An 18,321-nucleotide genomic window follows, 5' to 3' on the forward strand; every position below is an offset into this window, starting at 1 on the left:
CATCGGGGTCTCGACCTGACTCCAGTTCGTCGTCGTAACCGACTTGAGTGGGCAAATGCTCACATTCGCTGGCGTTTGGCACATTGGAGAGGTGTTCTCTTCACGGCTGAATCCCGGTTCACACTGTTCAGGGCAGATGGCAGACAGCGTGTGTGGCGTCGTGTGGGTGAGTGGTTTTCTGATGTCAGTGTTGTGGATCGAGTGGCCCATGGTGGCCGTGGGGTTATGGTATGGGCAGGCGTCTGTTATGGACGAAGAACACAGGTGCATTTTATTGATGGCATTTTGAATGCACAGAGATACCGTGACGAGATCCTGAGGCCCATTGTTGTGCTATACATCCAAGAACATCACCTCATGTTGCAGCAGGATAATGCATGGCCCCATGTTGCAAGGATCTGTACACAATTCTTGAAAGCTGAAAATGTCCCAGTTCTTGCATGGCCGGCATACTCACCGGACATGTCACCCATTGAGCATGTTTGGGATGCTCTGGACCGACGTATACGACAGCGTGTACCAGTTCCTGCCAATATCCAGCAACTTCGCACAGCCATTGAAGAGGAGTGGACCAACATTCCACAGGCCACAATTGACAACCTGATCAACTCTATGCGAAGGAGATGTGTTGCACTGCATGAGGCAAATGGTGGTCACACCAGATACTGACTGGTATCCCCCCCCCAAATAAAACAAAATTGCACCTTTCAGAGTGGCCTTTTATTGTGGACAGTCTAAGGCACACCTGTGCACTAATCATGGTGTCTAATCAGCATCTTGATATGGCACACCTGTGAGGTGGGATGGATTATCTCAGCAAAGGAGAAGTGCTCACTATCACAGATTTAGACTGGTTTGTGAACAATATTTGAGGGAAATGGTGATATTGTGTATGTGGAAAAAGTTTTAGATCTTTGAGTTCATCTCATACAAAATGGGAACAAAACCAAAAGTGTTGCATTTATATTTTTGTTGAGTGTAGGTCACCACAGGTGAATGCAATGGCAAACAAAATTCATCTGATCAATCAGTCAATCACTGTTGCAAAAAGTAAAAGGTGGATAAGTCTGTAAAGATTTTTTTTTTTTCTCTTTGCTTTTTTTTTAAGAGAGGACGTGATCAGATGTGACTGAACTCCTTGGTGATGTGTGCCGGGACGCACATATTAATGTGTACTCTGGCACATATTAATGCAGCACAGACCCACAGCGAGCATTTTCGCTCGACTCTTTGAGCACTTGGACTCGTGGTCTAAAACATGCCATCAGAGTCCAGAAATCAGACAGAGGATGTTTTTTCTTCAACAGCTAGACAAAGACTGTCGAACAAAAAATGTTTAGGGACCTACTAGGAGGGACGTGCACCACTGAATAGACGCTCAAAGAAGAATCACTGGTCGTCAAAGTGATGCACAGAGGAAGCTGAGTGAATGGCAAAGAATTTGCTCTTTAGAACACTGAAAAACACACAAGGGATGCTGAAGCATTTAGTCCCTTTTTACACAGGACAGCAGCAGTTGTGAGTCTGTGGTGTGACTTAAAATGCACTTGATCCGTACATGCACTTGTGCCACTTGACAACTTTGCTGAAAGTTTGCTGGCAGTGGGCCAAGTAGTCACACCATGTGTCAGATTCAGCCTTTCCAGCGAACTTTAATTTCTTTTTTCTTTTTGGCTCAGTTCAGAAGCACATCACAACTCTGTACACCGTAATGTTGGTTGGATTATCACATGGGATTTAATTTTTGCTGTGGTTATTTGCAGCACACAGCAGTCGGGTGAGAGGCCTTTCATCACAGGCTGCAGTTTCTGGATTTTGTGCGCTGTGTGTTCTGCGCTGTGAAATGATCGTGTTTCCATGCTGGAAACATTGAGTTTCATGCTTAATAATGTCGTCATGGCCTGGTGATACAGTTCCATGTCACACTTCCTACACAGTTTAGACGGTAATCAAGATGGTGAAAATTTCCTGTATATTTGTTTTGTGAATTGTTCTGTAATTTATGTCTGTAGCATGGCCCAAGCAGAAGGTCACCCCTTTGAGTCTGGTCTGCTTGAGGTTTCTTCCTCAGAGGGAGTTTTTCCTTACAACTGCTGCTCTGGGAGTTAGTAAGGTCAGACCTTACTTGTGTGAAGCGCCTTGAGGCAACTCTGTTGTGATTTGGCGCTATATAAATTAAAATAAATTGGAAATTGAAAAAAACTGATCAAGTAATAGAGCTGTGAGATCTATTCAGCTGTAATGTGTGCAATGATGCATTACTGCGCATGAGGCCACGGAGAGGCGCAGCGGCACACAGTGCTTTCAATTTGATTGCGCGCTGTTCACACCCACTGTGTATGATGAATGTGTGCCACATACACATCCTTACATATCAACATTTCCTTTGCCCTCCCTGGCTGAGGTCCAGTGGAGCTGAAAATCTGTGGCACAACCTGCCAGCAGGTTTTGCTGAGAACGATCGTTCTCAGAGCTCAATCAGCTGTGATCAGATCGTTTCAGATGCTGTTTTGATACCATCAGAATATGTAGACTGCAACCAGATGACGCAAAAACTGCACATAGACAGCCATCAGATGGGTGTCCCATCTTGATGGCACCAAGAGTGTTTTGAACATGTGCAACACATTCGGGACAGCCGAGTGAATGGGACCAAATATGTAGACTGCTCATAGACTGCTGTCTATTGGTCTTCAGACCGCACTTCAGTACTTCCCGACTGTGGCCGGATGTGTCATTCTGACGCCATTAGGCCTCAATCGGTGTATGTGTGATGGGGATATAAGAAATCATGCATGTATAAATACTCACAACCTTTGCTGTGAAGCTTAAAATTGAGGTTAGGTGCATCCTGTTTTCACTGATCATCCTTGAGCTGTTATTACAGCTTAATTGGAGTCCACCTGGGGTAAATTCATTTGATTGGACATGATTTGGACAGACGCACCTGTCTACATATAAGGTCCCACAGTTGTCAGTGCATGTCAGAGCACAAACCAAGCATGAAGTTCAAGGAATTGTCTGTAGACCCCTGAGACAGGATTGCCTGAGGCACAAATCTGGGGAAGGATACAGAAACATTTCTGCTGCTTTAAAGGTCCCAGTGAGCACGGTGGCCTCCATCGTCCGTAAATGGAAGAAGTTTGGATCCACCAGAGCTCTGCCTAGAACTGACCACCCATCTGTACTAAGCAATCGCTAGAAGGGTGTTATTCAGGTAGGTGACCCAGAACCCGATGGTCACTCTGTCAGAGCTCCAGCATTCCTCTGAAGGACAACCTTCTCTGCAGCAAACCACCCATCAGGCCTGTATTGTACAGTGGTCAGACGGAAGCTACTCCTTATTTGAAGGCACATGGCAGCCCACCTGGAGTTTGCCAAATTCTCTGGTCTGATGAGACAAAGATTGAACTTTTTGACATGAATGCCAGGTGTCATGTTTGGACGAAACCAGGCACCATCCCTGCAGCAAAGCATGGTGGTGGCAGCATCATGCTGTGGGGATGTTTTTCAGGGGTTGGAACTGGGAGACTAGTCAGGATTGAGGGAAAGATGAATGCAGCAATGTACAGAGACATTCTGGATGACAGGCTGCTCTAGAGCGCTCTTGACCTCAGACTGGGGTGACGGTTCATCTTTCAGCAGGACAACAACTCTAAGCACACAGCAAAGATATCAAAGGAGTGGCTTCAAGACAACTCTGTTAATGTCCTTGAGTGGACCATGTTGTCATTCTGGGGTATTATGAGTAGAATTTTGAGTGGAAAAATAACTCCATTTTGGAATAGTCTCTAACATAAAATGTCAAAAAAGTGAAGCACTGTGAATATTTTCTGGATGCATGTTACGAATGTGGAAAAAAGCAGTCCTAGAGATTTCTCTAATGTTTAGGTCACAGGACAACGTGGGATCACGAATCACCCCAGGGTTCCCCACTTTACCAGTGTTATGTATGATGTACGAGTTTAGTAATAAATTTGCAAAAATTTCAAAACGACTTGTTTCATGTTGCCATTATGGGGTGTTGTGAATAGAATTTTGAGGGAAATAAATGAATTTTCTTCCCTGTCCTCAGCCAATATCAGGAGGAGTGCACAGAGAAGTCTGGACACAAATGCAGGAGTCAAACTCACAGCTCTGAATTTTAAAATAGTTTCCTGGTTGGTAAAGCAGGTCTGGTACACACAAAAGCAGTCCAAGATCAGCAAACAAATCAGTAACATCAGGCGATAAGGTGTGGTCAAAAAACACAATGTGGCTACAGGACTAGAAAACACAGGAACAGAGCTGGAAGCTAAGGCATAAAGCACAATAATCTGGCGGGGAACTACCCTGGTGATGGGCTACAGATTAGGAACAGATGGGTGGAAAGCTCCAGAACAGGGTGTGGCCCAGACAGTGTGCACCGCCCACAACCAAGCACCAAGAGAGACAGACAAGATAGACAGAGAAAGAAAAGCCCAAGCAGGAAAAACCCAACAAGAGAAATCACATACAGAAACACAAATCAAAAACAAACTAAGCAGAACAAACATGATACAAAAAGTCCAAATCATGACAGCCAAGTCCTGTAACTCTTCCAGGGGATCCCAAGGTGTTCCCAAGCCATCTGGGAAATATAATCTCTCCAGTATGTCCCAGGTCTTCTCAGGGGCCTCCTCCTTCTGCCACTTGTATCCGTGATCTTATTCTTTCAGTCATTACCCAAAACTCATGACCATAAGTTAGGAGTTAGGATAGGAGCGTAAATTGAGAGCCTCACCTTCTTGCTCAGCTCCTTATTCACTATGACGGTCTGCTACAGCATCCATAAGATTTCAGACGCCGCCCCAATCCGTGGATCGAACTTGTGCTCCATCTTGCCTCCACCACTTGGGCAGTAACTCTCTCCTGACCCAGAGGGGACAATCCACCATTTTCTGACAGACGCTCATGGTCTTAGATTTGGAGGGGCTGAAAATTCTCATTCACTTTAAAATAAACTTTATTTATTAAAATCACTGCACACAGCCCTTATTATTGTGTGTAAGCATTCTGAAATCAACTCCTCACACATTTTTAGGAAGAATTTCGGGAAACTTGGTACAAGTCCTTATAAGTTGGTAATAAGCATATTATCATATAGTTCGAGTTGGGCCCATTTTACCAGAGTGATGACCCTTGATTTACAAACTCCATCAGTTTCACGAGTGGGTGCCTCCATTCTGAATTCAACTCCTCATATTTTTAGTAGGAATTTCGTGACACTTGGTGCAAGTCCTTGATATATGTTGATTATGCACATATTATATTGTCCTGTGATATGTTGATTATTTTATCCTGTGATTGATAAGCAAGAAATATTTCTCCTAATTAATGAAAGAAATTCTTCACTATCATTAGCTCATTTTACAGCTTTTGCTTGAATGCAAATGGCTGATGCATGTTCACAAAACAAATGTCATTGGGTACCTTGAAATGTTATCAGAATGTAGCAAGCACTTGTACTGAAGCAGAATTTATCAGTGTGCTCTCACAGCACTCTTGTTATGTCTGTGCGTGCTCTCTGTATCCTTGTATGGCTTTGGTGTTTATTTAAATTTTCTACAGTTTAATCTTGAAGTATTGCAGTTTGGTTTTATTCTGTTTTCATTCCTTTATTTTCTAGTGTAAGAGTGTTCCATGATGCATAACACAAAATGGCTGATGCACATCCAAAATAGTCCTTGTAACTATCTGATCTTAACCTAAATGCCTTAGAAAATGGCTGACACACAAAATGTCCTTGTATTTGGTAAAACTGTCAGATCCTTTTACAGCTGTCTGATTGGTAAAACCATCTGATCTTTTTATATACAGTTGAGCTCAAAAGTTTACATACCCTGGCAGATTTTTTTTTTTTTTTTTGGCCATTTTTCAGAGAATGAATGATAATACAAACACTGTTTTTCACTCACGGTTAGTGGTTGGGTGAAACCATTTATTGTCAAACAACCAGGTTTACTCTTTTTTAAATCATAGTGACAGCACAAACTACCCAGATTACCCTAATCAAAAGTTTACATACTCCTTTTCTTAATACCGTGTGTTGCCCCCTTTCACATCACTGACAGCTTGGAGTCTTTTGTGGTGATTGTGTACGAGGCTCTCTGATGGTAAAGCTGCCACTGAATGTGTCTTGGACTTTATTTACATTAATTACAAAAAAATACAAACAGTATGGCACTTTATGGTAAATCTGCATGGAGTAGACAGTTCTCAAAAACTGAGTTACTGTGCAAGAAGGAGAATAGTGAGGTGAGCCACCAAGACATCCAGACAAACCAGGAGAAGTTATGGGCCTATGTGACTGTGATTGGGGAAATTGTGCACAGTGCAAGCTTTTTTGCATCACTACTCTTGGCTTTATAGTGGAGTAGAGCAGAGAAGGATTTTCTTTCAGCAAAACAGATCAGATCCAGGCTTGCATCTCAGATGTACCTTCTGGCAAATTGTAGCTAAACTTTCAGGTCTTCTTTTTAAGAAAATCCTCCTCTATACCACTTCATCATGAAGATGGATAACTGGTGATACAAAATGCAAAGCTTGCACTGTGCATAATTTCTCCAATCACAGCCACGTAAGCCTATAACTTCTTCTGGGTTGTCTGGGTGTCTTGGTGGCTTTCCTCACTCTTCTACTTCTTGCACAGTCACTCAGTTTTTGAGAACTGTTTACTCCATGCAGATTTACCATAGAGTGCCATATTGTTTGTATTTCTTTGTAATTGATGTAAATAAAGACCGAAACATATTCAGTGGCAGCTTTACCACCAGAGAGCCTCGTCCACAACTACCACAAAAGACTTCAAGCTGTCATTGATGCTACAGGGGGCAATACATGTTATTAAGAACAGAGGTATGCAAACTTTTGATCAGGGTCATTGGGGTAGTTTGTGTTGTCATTCTGATTTAAAAAGAGTAAACCTGGTTGTTTGACAATAAATGGCTTCACCCAACCACTAACCATGAGTGAAAAAAAAGTTTTTGTGTTATCATTCATATTCTCTGAAAAATGGCCAAAAAACAAAACAAAAATTCTGCCAAGGTATGTAAACCTTTGAGGTCAACTATATGTTGAATTGATAAAACAAAGTATACATGTCTATTTGGAAAAAGAATCAGCATGATGGAACACTCTGTGTTTATTGCATGAAACTACACTACATACGTAAACACACACTACAACATTTTTACATAACCATGAACGCACCGCAAACAGACACCGCCCATTTGCACCACTCTGCAGCCAGGTCACATACACTTGACTGAAGCCAGGTTAAGGACTGCCCATATGGGGGTGGCTTAGACTGAAGTAATAAAAGTTAGAGAACAAAGGAAGTTGAGGTTCCTTGTTCCTGGTGTTTGCATGCAACCTGTTCAAGATCCCAGCACTGAGATATCTCTATTGGTGTAACAACGCTTTACAATACAACATCCAACTTTGAAGTCTGTTTCCTGTCCAAATCTTTTTGGAAGTCTCACCTTGATAAAATAACCTAACACTAGTTTATTTTAAAGGAATAATTTGCACCATGTGTCATGCTTGGTTGTCACATTAAGGGGTAACATATGCCACATGTCATATTATCCAATGGATGTTGACATTATTTGACCTTTATTTTGGAGACCAAACATTGATCACAGTCAAAACTATTATTATTAACTATTATTATTATTTATTAATCATATTACCTCAACCAATAATTTGCACCTTTTTTTTTTTACAGAATTGGAGCAACTTTCACTGTTGACCCCTGTATAAACTGAAATTGACCTTTTGTCACCATTCTTGCTCTTTTTACCACATAACTCCATAACATTCAGTCACAGATAGTCCAAACTATAACTTTTTGGAATCTTTGTGGTCAGACAAATAATGTGGTATAGTTTTCAATATGATTGGAGTATCTTTTAATTTTGATTCCTGTGTAATTCTTCACTTGTCTATTGACACAATTCTTCACTTGTCTATTGACGCTGTCTATTGAAAATTCAAGTGGCCAATCAGTTTTTCAAAAGAGTAGGAGTATGTGTGCCAATTTTAGTGCTTGTTTCCAGAAATGAACGGTTGTTACAGTTATCTGCTCTACCATAAGTCTTGATAAATACTCTTTTTCCAGTTATAACCTGCATGCAGTGTCCGCTGATCTGGGAAGGAAGGAATTGCTGTCAGATATTGATCATCCTCTGCTGTAGTTCTTTTGTGCTTCTACAAAGTTGACTGTGAGCTGATAGATGTCACGTCTTGTAGAGCTGCATGACACTCTGTGTTTGCTGATTTTTATTTGTGGAAAATGGACTAGGTTCTCCTCTGTGAGCTGAATTTCCCATCATCTCACTTTTATGGTCAGCGCTTTCACGCTATCCAACAGCTTCATTGCAAATCTTCTCTGGACTTTGTCTCTTCAGGCCAACATTTTCTGAAAGGCATGAAATTTCAGCTATATCTTATTTAGAAGGCACGGGTGGCATTCCAACCAACATTTTAGAATCCATATCGGCTCCCGTTTCACCGTGAATCTTGTGACTGGTGATGCAAAAAAACAAAACATGCATGATCTCTACTTTCTCCAGTCACATCCACTGAAGCCCCAACTCTGCAGGAGTTACAGGCAACTCCTTCAGAGGTGGGTGTCTTGGTGGCTTCTCTCACTAGTCTCTTTGTTGTGCAGTCACTCTGTTTTTGTGAACTGCTTACTCCAGATACATTTACCATACAGTACCATAATGTTTGTATTTCTTAATGACTGCTGTAAATGAAGTCCAGAATATGTTCAGTGATGTGGAAATCAAACTTCTCTAAAGAACACTGGCTGTAAATATGGTTTACATTAAATTTGTATTTATTTAATTTGTCCAGTTATTTTTTGAGGGACTACAGGTATGTATAGAAATGGCTCTATTAAAGGTTAATTAGAGAATAACCCTATTGTGTCTGATGATGTGTGGACGTTCATACTGGTTTTACGGTTGCAAATTGAGCTTTACTGACTACGTGTTAGCAGAGCTGGTAAAATGGATATTTGCGACCGTAATCCAGCATGAACGGTCGCAAATCATAAGACACAAGGGGGTTATTCCCATTCTAATCCAGTTTTGTCATTTGCATGGTTTATTTTTCTGTAGGTAATTCGGTTGGCGAGGATTACCGTTAGCAACAGCGTCTTCACCGTCGCGCCAGTAGTGGTCAGGGCGCGGAATAATCCATTAAATGTGAAACAGTAATTCTGTATCAGAATCCACATCAGTACTTTCATATGGTACCTTAAATTCAACCATTTCGGCATCATTGTCTCGACACCACATCTCTCGCTCTGTCCTGACCACACCATTATTGACATCTGCTTAGCAGCACGCGTCTCAGGATGCAGAGTAATACATCAAATGTGAAGCGGTTGAATATTTTGCCACCGTACACCCGATATTATACGGTCTGAAATCTCACACGATTAACCAATCAGATTTGCAGAAAAAATGTAATTGGATTAGAATACAGCATTTTTGTTAAATCCCTTGATTTAAAGATAGTATTCTACACTTCAAGCACATCTTGATGGTTTCATTTCAACTGCATTATGGAAGGCCAAACTGCAAATATCGCAGAGGTGCAAATACTTATGAGAGAGAGAGAGAGAAAACAGACCTGAGTTAATGTGGGTTAACAAAACCGAGACAGTAGCCTTCTTCAGTCTGCACTTTACCTACTTTTCCTCACTTGCATTTAGCATAAGATAACTGCCTTTCTCTGACCTGCTAGGTCCCTCATCTCCATAATCATCTTCATTCTGTTTCCACAGAGGAAGCCATTGATTGCCACCAGTCTGATTGTGGCGGTGTCGCTACTCGTGGTGGTGGTGAACTTCTCGGAAAAGCCCTACATCCTCCTGCAGCCTGTCTTTGGCCAGACGTTCAGCAGCAGCTGGATGTTCTCTAAGCAGCCATACAAAGCCTTCAAGCCTCATCCAGGCTACGTCAGCATCCCCAAACAAGAGGTGAGGCAGATTAAATGTTATTTATTATAGACAGATCTTGTTTTAAATTGGCACTTCTTTAGGACTGTGCACCAGGTGTGCAGAGAAGTCCTCTTTCAGATGATGTTGCCAACATGCTTCTCCAGTTTCATAATGATGTAAGGATGTCTGTCTTTTGGGATACGTATAATTCTACCTGAAATTGTTACGAATGAGTCTCTGTGCAGTCATTTCATATGGTTCCACAGCCACATTCGCAGGCAGAATATGTTGTGATAATGACATGATGCACAGAAGCAGTGTCCTGTCAAAACTGGCCAATCACGGCTTGGAATAAGCCTTCTTTTATCTTGCAAATTCAATGTCAATAACAACGATTTATGCTCATGATACATCCAAATACTCATGCAGTACATGCTTACCATAAAGTGGGCAAAAAACCATACGTCACCATCTGTCGGTTATCTGAATACTCTCTAGACATTTAGTCATAGTCAAATGCTATCTGGATGATATACCCCCGCCATAGTATGCAAAAGATCAGCATTGCACTATCCCATGGGACTGTTCGAGCCTGGTAATCAAAGGGTAAGAGCTTCCAGGGAAAATTCAATAAAGACAGTGGAATTACCTGAAAATGGTAGCAGCTTCCAAGGGCTGTGGTATCGTACAGATATACCCTTATTAAGTATCAGGAACTGTCTAAAAAAGCTACTGTTGCAGAATAGAACTTTTCACGGTATACAGATCATCCAGAAAGTATTCACAGCACTTTTCACATTTTGTTATGTTACAGCTTCATTACTAAATGGACGAAATTAATTTTTATTCCTCAAAATTCCATACACAATACCCCATAATGACAATGTGAAAAAAGCTTTTTTGAGATTTTTGAAAATTTATAAAAATAAAAAACCTAAGAAATCTCATGTGCGTAAGTATTCACAGCCTTTACCAAGAAGCTCAAAATTGAGGTCATGAGCATCCTGTTTCCACTGATCATGCTTGAGATGTTTCTACAGCTTAATTGCTTGCGTGGTCATTTCAATAATTGCGCCTAGTTTTCATGTTGTTGATTTCTTGTTTTCTGTTTCTTCAGCTTTGTAAACTTTTTAAAAACCTTCTAAACTAACGGTTAGAATGGCCTAAGCAGTGTGTCACCCCTCTGAGTCTGGTCTGCTTGAGGTTTCGTCCTCAGTGTCATCTGGCGGAGCTTTTCCTTACCACTGTCGCCTGTGTGCTTGCTCTAGGGGTTGGTAAGGTTAGACCTTAATCATGTGAAGTGCCTTGAGGCAGCTTTGTTGTCATTTGGTGTTGGGAAGGTGTCGTGACACGGACCCACAACAGGGGGCGGTAATGAACGGACAATGGATAAGCCAAAAAGTAACAATTTAATGCTGTGAATCGCACAACGAAGTACAGACAATAACAATATGGTGGAATGTCAATTATACACAAGGTGACGTGTGGGCAGGCTCGAAGATAGAAGACGTCTGGCGAGAGAAGAGCCGGATCCCACACAGCTTCCACCACCAACGGATCTGAAGAACACCGGAGCCGCCAAGCCCTGCGCCCCAGGTGGCCACTGTCTTCAGCAGTCAGACCCGGTACTGCTGGCAGAGAACAGAAACAGTATTGATGAGTGCGAGTTCGCACACTCAGTAATCCCACAGTCTGTGTTCTTTAAGGAGGGAGCACCTCCACCTCCAATCACACACTCGTGCAGCTCCTGTTTAACCACTTATCTGGTTTGGGGTGTGAGGCGAAGCCGTCGCAGTCCACACCAAACGCCAATACCGCAGATAAGAACACCGTCACAGGAAAACGGCTGCAAATGAGAAGTTCAGACTATTACACAAGGTTTTCTTCAGCAGAGAAAATTACCTGAATGGTAGCTGATTTCTCGGTGAGGAGGTGGAGTTGCAGTCCGGCCTTTATGGAGATGGTGATGAGTTGACTGAGTGACAGCTGGTGCTGATGAAGAGTGACAGCTGTCACTCCCAGTGGCTCCGGCGCCCTCTCAGTGCTTGAAGCCCGCACTCCAAGCAGGGCGCCATCTGGTGGTGGTGGGCCAGTAGTACCTCCTCTTCAACGGCCCACACAACAATTTGGTACTTTAAAAAATAAAATAAATTGAAATTGAAAATTTGAGGCCACCTGGGGTAAATTCAGTTGATTAGACATGATTTGGAAAGGCAACACACCTGTCTGCATATCAGGTCCCACAGTTATCAGTGCATGTCAGAGCACAAACCAAATATGAAGTCAAAGTAATTGTCTGTAGACCTCTGAGACAGGATTGTCTTGATTCACAAATCTGGGGAAGGGTACAGAAACATTTCTCAAACATTTCAAAAAAAAAAAAAAACTTTTTTCATATAGTCATTATCGGGTGCTGTGAGTAGAATTTTGAGCGGAAAATGATTTTATTCCATCTTGGAATAAGGGTTGCGGTTGTTACCACTCAACATGGGGGTTGGACCCCAGGATGCCAGCACCCAGGCACAAAAGAGTTTAGGGCAAACAAGGAGTTTTAATCTTGAGGTGACAATGAAAATACAAATGTGAAGAACAATCCCAGGTGATAAAGAACTAAAAAGAACACAGTCTGAGTGTGTGTGAAAAATGAGGAAGTAACAGAAAACTGTCCAAAAATGACAGTGAGGTTAACACTTACAACCAACAGGTGCAGATGGACGGAACGTAAGGCAGGATTCAAGGGCGGAATGCTCATGTGACCAATGACATAAAGGAAATGTAACTGATCAGCAAACACAGAGAGAGCTTAAATAATGAATGGCTAAGTGATAGCAGGTGTGGGAACGCCAAGGGGCAGAACTAAAGAATACACGTGATACTGAACAGAACACAAGGAGATGATGAACTAAACAGACAATAACCGGTGACAGATAGAACAGGCATCACGGCGCGAGTAGAAAAACAAATCACAATGACAAGCAGTACAGTGGAATGAAGAGAAATAATGACACAAAAATAACTGACAAACTCAGGTAAACTGAGTGCTGCAGTGTAGATGCCAAACAGAAGCGCTAAGACTAAAATAACCAGATGATTAAACCAGACCTATGACATTAACAGAAAGTGGCACAGTGGTGAACAACTGGAAGGAACAGAAATACAATAAATGCAGGGCAGAAATAAAACGACATGGAGAAACACAACCGATCATGAGGGGCGGGAGCCTCTGGAACGCAGTGCTGTCAGATGCCACGCACAGCTGTCAGGCGTAACCAAGGACAGCTGCATGTGGCTGAGGAACAGGAGTGACAGCCACATACTTTCTCATACATACCCACAGACAACATGAGGGGGAGCATATGGAGGACAGGCAGACCCACACGCACGCTCACACATAACTCGGCAGGGGTTCACCGAGGATAAGAACACATGCACACCATGGGACTGGAGCACACAGAAGGGAACAGTTCATATATTCACTCACAAACATGGGCAGGGGTTGCATGGCTACAGTGGACAGACTTGACCCACCCACATGCATCCGAAAGGTAGAACACACGCTCACATACATATGCCACATACACTCAACAAAAATATAAACGCAACACTTTTGGATTTGCTCCCATTTTGTATGAGATGAACTCAAAGATCTAAAACTTTTTCCACATACACAATATCACCATTTCCCTCAAATATTCTTCACAAACCAGTCTAAATCTGTGATAGTGAGCACTTCTCCTTTGCTGAGATAATCCATCCCACCTCACAGGTGTGCCATATCAAGATACTGATTAGACACCATGATTAGTGCACAGGTGTGCCTTAGACTGCCCACAATAAAAGGCCACTCTGAAAGGTGCAGTTTTATCACACAGCACAATGCCACAGATGTCACAAGATTTGAGGGAGCGTGCAATTGGCATGCTGACAGCAGGAATGTCAACCAGAGCTGTTGCTCGTGTATTGAATGTTCATTTCTCTACCATAAGCGTCTCCAAAGGCTTTCAGAGAATTTGGCAGTACATCCAACCAGCCTCACAACCGCAGACCACGTGTAACCACACCAGCCCTGGACCTCCATATCCAGCATGTTCACCTCCAAGATCGTCTGAGACCAGCCACTCAGACAGCTGCTGAAACAATCGGTTTGCTAACCAAAGAATTTCTGCACAAACTGTCAGAAACCATCTCAGGGAAGCTCATCTGCATGCTCGTCGTCCTCATCGGGGGTCTCGACCTGACTCCAGTTCATCGTCGTAACCGACTTGAGTGGGCAAATGCTCACATTCGCTGGCGTTTGGCACGTTGAGAGGTGTTTCTCTTCATGGATGAATCCCGGTTCACACTGTCCAGGGCAGATGGCGGACAGCATGTGTGGCGTCGTGTGGGTGAGCGGTTTTTCTGATGTCAATGTTGTGGATCGAGTGGCCCATGGTGGCGGTGGGGTTATGTATGGGCAGGCGTCTGTTATGGATGAAGAAACACAGGTGCATTTATTGATGCATTTTGAATGCACAGAGATACCGTGACGAGATCCTGAGGCCCATTGTTGTGCCATACATCCAAGACATCACCTCATGTTGCAGCAGGATAATGCACGGCCCCTGTTGCCAAGGATCTGTACACAATTCTTGGAAGCTGAAAATGTCCCAGTTTCTTGCATGGCCGGCATACTCACCGGACATGTCACCCATTGAGTATGTTTGGGATGCTCTGGACCGGCGTATACGACAGCGTGTACCAGTTCCTGCCAATATCCAGCAACTTCGCACAGCCATTGGAAGAGGAGTGGACCAACATTCCACAGGCCACAATTGACAACCTGAATCAACTCTATGCGAAGGAGATGTGTTGCACTGCATGAGGCAAATGGTGGTCACACCAGATACTGACTGGTATCCCCCCCCCCCCCCCCCCAATAAAACAAAACTGCACCTTTCAGAGTGGCCTTTATTGTGGACAGTCTAAGGCACACCTGTGCACTAATCATGGTGTCTAATCAGCATCTTGATATGGCACACTTGTGAGGTGGGAAGGAATATCTCACCAAAGGAGAAGTGCTCACTATCACAGATTTAGACTGGTTTGTGAACAATATTTGAGGGAAATGGTGATATTGTGTATGTGGAAAAAGTTTTAGATCTTTGAGTTCATCTTATGTGCAGACGCGAGTTGAGGAGCGGACCAGCGTCTGACTGAACCCAGCGCTAAATAACCAGAAAGCGGTTCCAAAAACAAACAAATTATTTCCTTCTGTGCAATAATTTGTGTACAACATAAATGTGCGGTTGTCTGGCGAGGTGAAGGACGGCGCACTCTCCAGCGCCCAAATGGATCGAAGCCCGACGCTTCTGGACCCAGACTCACCGCCGAACACCCCCCAGGTGGATACGACAAACTGACTCTGTGAAGGATGGGAAAGGTGAGGTAAGTCAACAGCTACAACAAATATCCTTCAAAGGCACACACTATCAGCAACACATTCAGGTCTGAATTTAAGCTTTATGTAAATGAGCAGCTTCTCACAACAGGTGGAGGATCATCATTCCGTACGCCACGGCAGTGAGAAGCAAGCTGCACAATTCTCATCAATGTTCAAATATACTGCGTAACAAAATACCAAATTACTGTTAACACTTATTCAGACAATCATCACCTCTGATGTGTGCTGACAGCATGTGTCCCTCACCCGTCCTCCTTCACAGGCACGAAGTGTCAAACCCAGGCGCGGTCCTCAGCGTCTCACAAACGAACGTCACAAGGTCGAGTTCCCGGCAATTCTGCTCGAATCACTCATGGCTTAAATGCAGACGCCATCTCATTATCTGCTTCAGCTGAAAGTCTTTAAGTTTGCACGTGAGCATCATCCACAGGTGCTGCAAGTCATTAGGCCTGCACGTGAACATCCTCCACAAGTGCAGCCAATAATGCTGATGAGGGTAAAGGACTCTTCTGCCAGCACCTTCTCCAAAGAAAAAACCCAGTTTGCGTACCACCTGGAGAGCAAAGAAAAGAAAACAACACCAAAATATCCAGCCAAACCCCCCAACACACAACACATCTCATACAAAATGGGAGCAAAACCAAAAGTGTTGCGTTTATATTTTTGTTGAGTGTACATATGCTCACAGACATTCGAGTGACGGCAGGAGGGAGGATGGAGTCAGACAGGTGACAAAATTCACATAAAAGACACAGGAACAACTGAAAAACCTGGCCACGGATCAGACCCCAACAATAAGGCTAACATAACAAAATGTGGAAAAAGTGAAGCACTGTGAATACTTTCCAGTTCCGGTGTTGCAGACTGAACAGTCCGCCCCTAAAAATTGGTCCGTCCAGCCTCCACTGCTCATGCATCTTTTTGGACTCTTCACCATCAAATGAATTAATGGGATTATTAACCATCAGATGACAAGGTAAAACCTCTTAAATCATTCTAAAGTCAGTTTTAAATAGAAACAAGGCAGTTTTAAGCAGAAACGAGGCAATACTCAGTGACGCTTTGAAATGGCCGACTCGCAGTGAACCAATAAGTTTTAAGCGATGTCTAGTAGATATTTTCCCTTGCTAGATCAATATCTAGTTAAAAATCTTGTCGGTCTTGTGATTAAAAGTGTTCGACAAAACCGGTGATTTTTTTCAAACTTGCACCTTACATAACTGAGCCATTCGGAGATTACAACCGAGTTTTAGGAAGTGAGCTGTCAAGCCTTTATTTGGACAGTCAATAAAAAAAAAAACGGTCAAAAAAGCAGTGGATGGCTTGCTTAAAGCCGTCTAAAATGCAAAGTTTTCCGAACAAGCTGTCTGTGTGAGCGCGGAGCTACACAGTCAGCTTGCTCACACACACACACACACACACACACACACACACACACACACACACACACACACACACACACACACACACACACACACACACAGAGTGCGAGGAGGAAGGGGGAGGGGGCTGAACGGAGCAGTGTCTCCATGAGCCGCTAAAGCCCCTGTCACATTGGCGTATTCGTAGAGCTGCTCATTACGGCATTGTGTTTCATTTAAATACACCCGAAATAATACACCCGAAATACGCGCGTATTCAGCCTTTTTCAGTGTTTGTTCATACTTGCAGCTGCGTGTGTTCGTGTTTTAATGTGTGCACACAGTTGCGTGTGCCATGCCGCACCAGTTCAGTGCTATTTTCTGCCTCTGTAGAAGTGCGCTCTGTTCGCTGTGACTCCTTAAACTGGGAGAGAGCGCTTTTATTGATAGCGCGCGGTCAGAGAGAGAGAGAGAGAGAGAGAGACTGCGCGCGCGCTATCAGACTCTTTAACATGTTTAATTTCTTCCGTCCTACGTGTGTAGCCCTCAACATACTTCTGCGTATTGAGAAAAACTCTACATGAAGTGGGCGGAGAGCTGCTCATTACAGCGTAGACGATACGCTGTAATGAGCAGCTCTACGAATATGCCACTGTGACAGGGGCTTAAGGGACCAGCAGTGATGTTCAGAAACATGAATCACATTAAGCAGGTGAGAACTCTGAACTTTAATAAGCTTTTATTTTTTAAAGGTATTTATTTTAGATCATGAGTTAATGTAGTTATTTTATGTTCAAGCTCAAAGTTTTTTCTCCTCCTGAGGAGGAGAAAAAAAAGGATGACTTCATCACACTAAAATGAACTGCAGTCAGAATAAAAACACAAGCTGCTAATTTGTTATTTTTCAGTTATTAGGCTGCAGCTATACGTTTTATTTATTTCAAAGTATGTTACTTCTTATTTCATTCATAGTTTAAAAAAAAAAAACATGGGGAGTCAAATCAGCCTGCTTTGTTCTGTTCATTTTATATCAAAGTTTGCCTACACATGCCCAGGTATTTTTTTCCTTTTTCATAAGAGTTTGGTGGTTACATTTGTTCTACAAAGTTATAAAATAAAACAATGAAATGTCAACACTTTTCTTTATAGCAATTCTGTAATTTCAGAAGTGCAGACACAGTGGTCAGCTGCACCGGCTCGCCGACGAACCGCCCACCTATCCGGAGCAGTGTAGCAGAAATACTGACTACTTTAATCTGCAATAAAATCAGCACCAATAAAATGTAGGGAACATTTGAATCACTTAATGATTATTTAGGATTAATTTTTTTTTATTAATGGCACCTCACATGGTAGCAAGCTGTAGCAAGTAAAATGAATAAGATCCAAAATTTAATTAAATTGGTCTGGACCTCATTCGGTGGGTCACCAAAATAATTAACAATTTTAAGATTTAATATTTATTTGGATCAAATGGGTGGACCAGAAATGTAAAGAATTTGAATGTTAAGATTTATTCATCTTTAATATTGACACGTCCCCTTTGG

General features: G+C 42.7%; 1 protein-coding gene across 1 annotated transcript in view; it reads left to right on the forward strand.

Moving 5' to 3' along the window:
* The first annotated feature begins 9,821 nt into the window (after positions 1-9,821).
* st6galnac3 (ST6 (alpha-N-acetyl-neuraminyl-2,3-beta-galactosyl-1,3)-N-acetylgalactosaminide alpha-2,6-sialyltransferase 3) overlaps positions 9,822-18,321 on the forward strand; it is a 256,666-nt gene continuing 248,166 nt past the window's right edge. Inside the window, exon 1 of the mRNA XM_034182873.1 lies at positions 9,822-10,012. Coding sequence (XP_034038764.1) covers positions 9,944-10,012 — 69 coding nt within the window. The 5' untranslated portion in view covers positions 9,822-9,943. The remainder of the gene's footprint in view (positions 10,013-18,321) is intronic.

Source organism: Thalassophryne amazonica, chromosome 12 (genome assembly GCF_902500255.1).
Source record: "Thalassophryne amazonica chromosome 12, fThaAma1.1, whole genome shotgun sequence".
Taxonomy (NCBI): Eukaryota; Metazoa; Chordata; class Actinopteri; order Batrachoidiformes; family Batrachoididae; genus Thalassophryne; species Thalassophryne amazonica.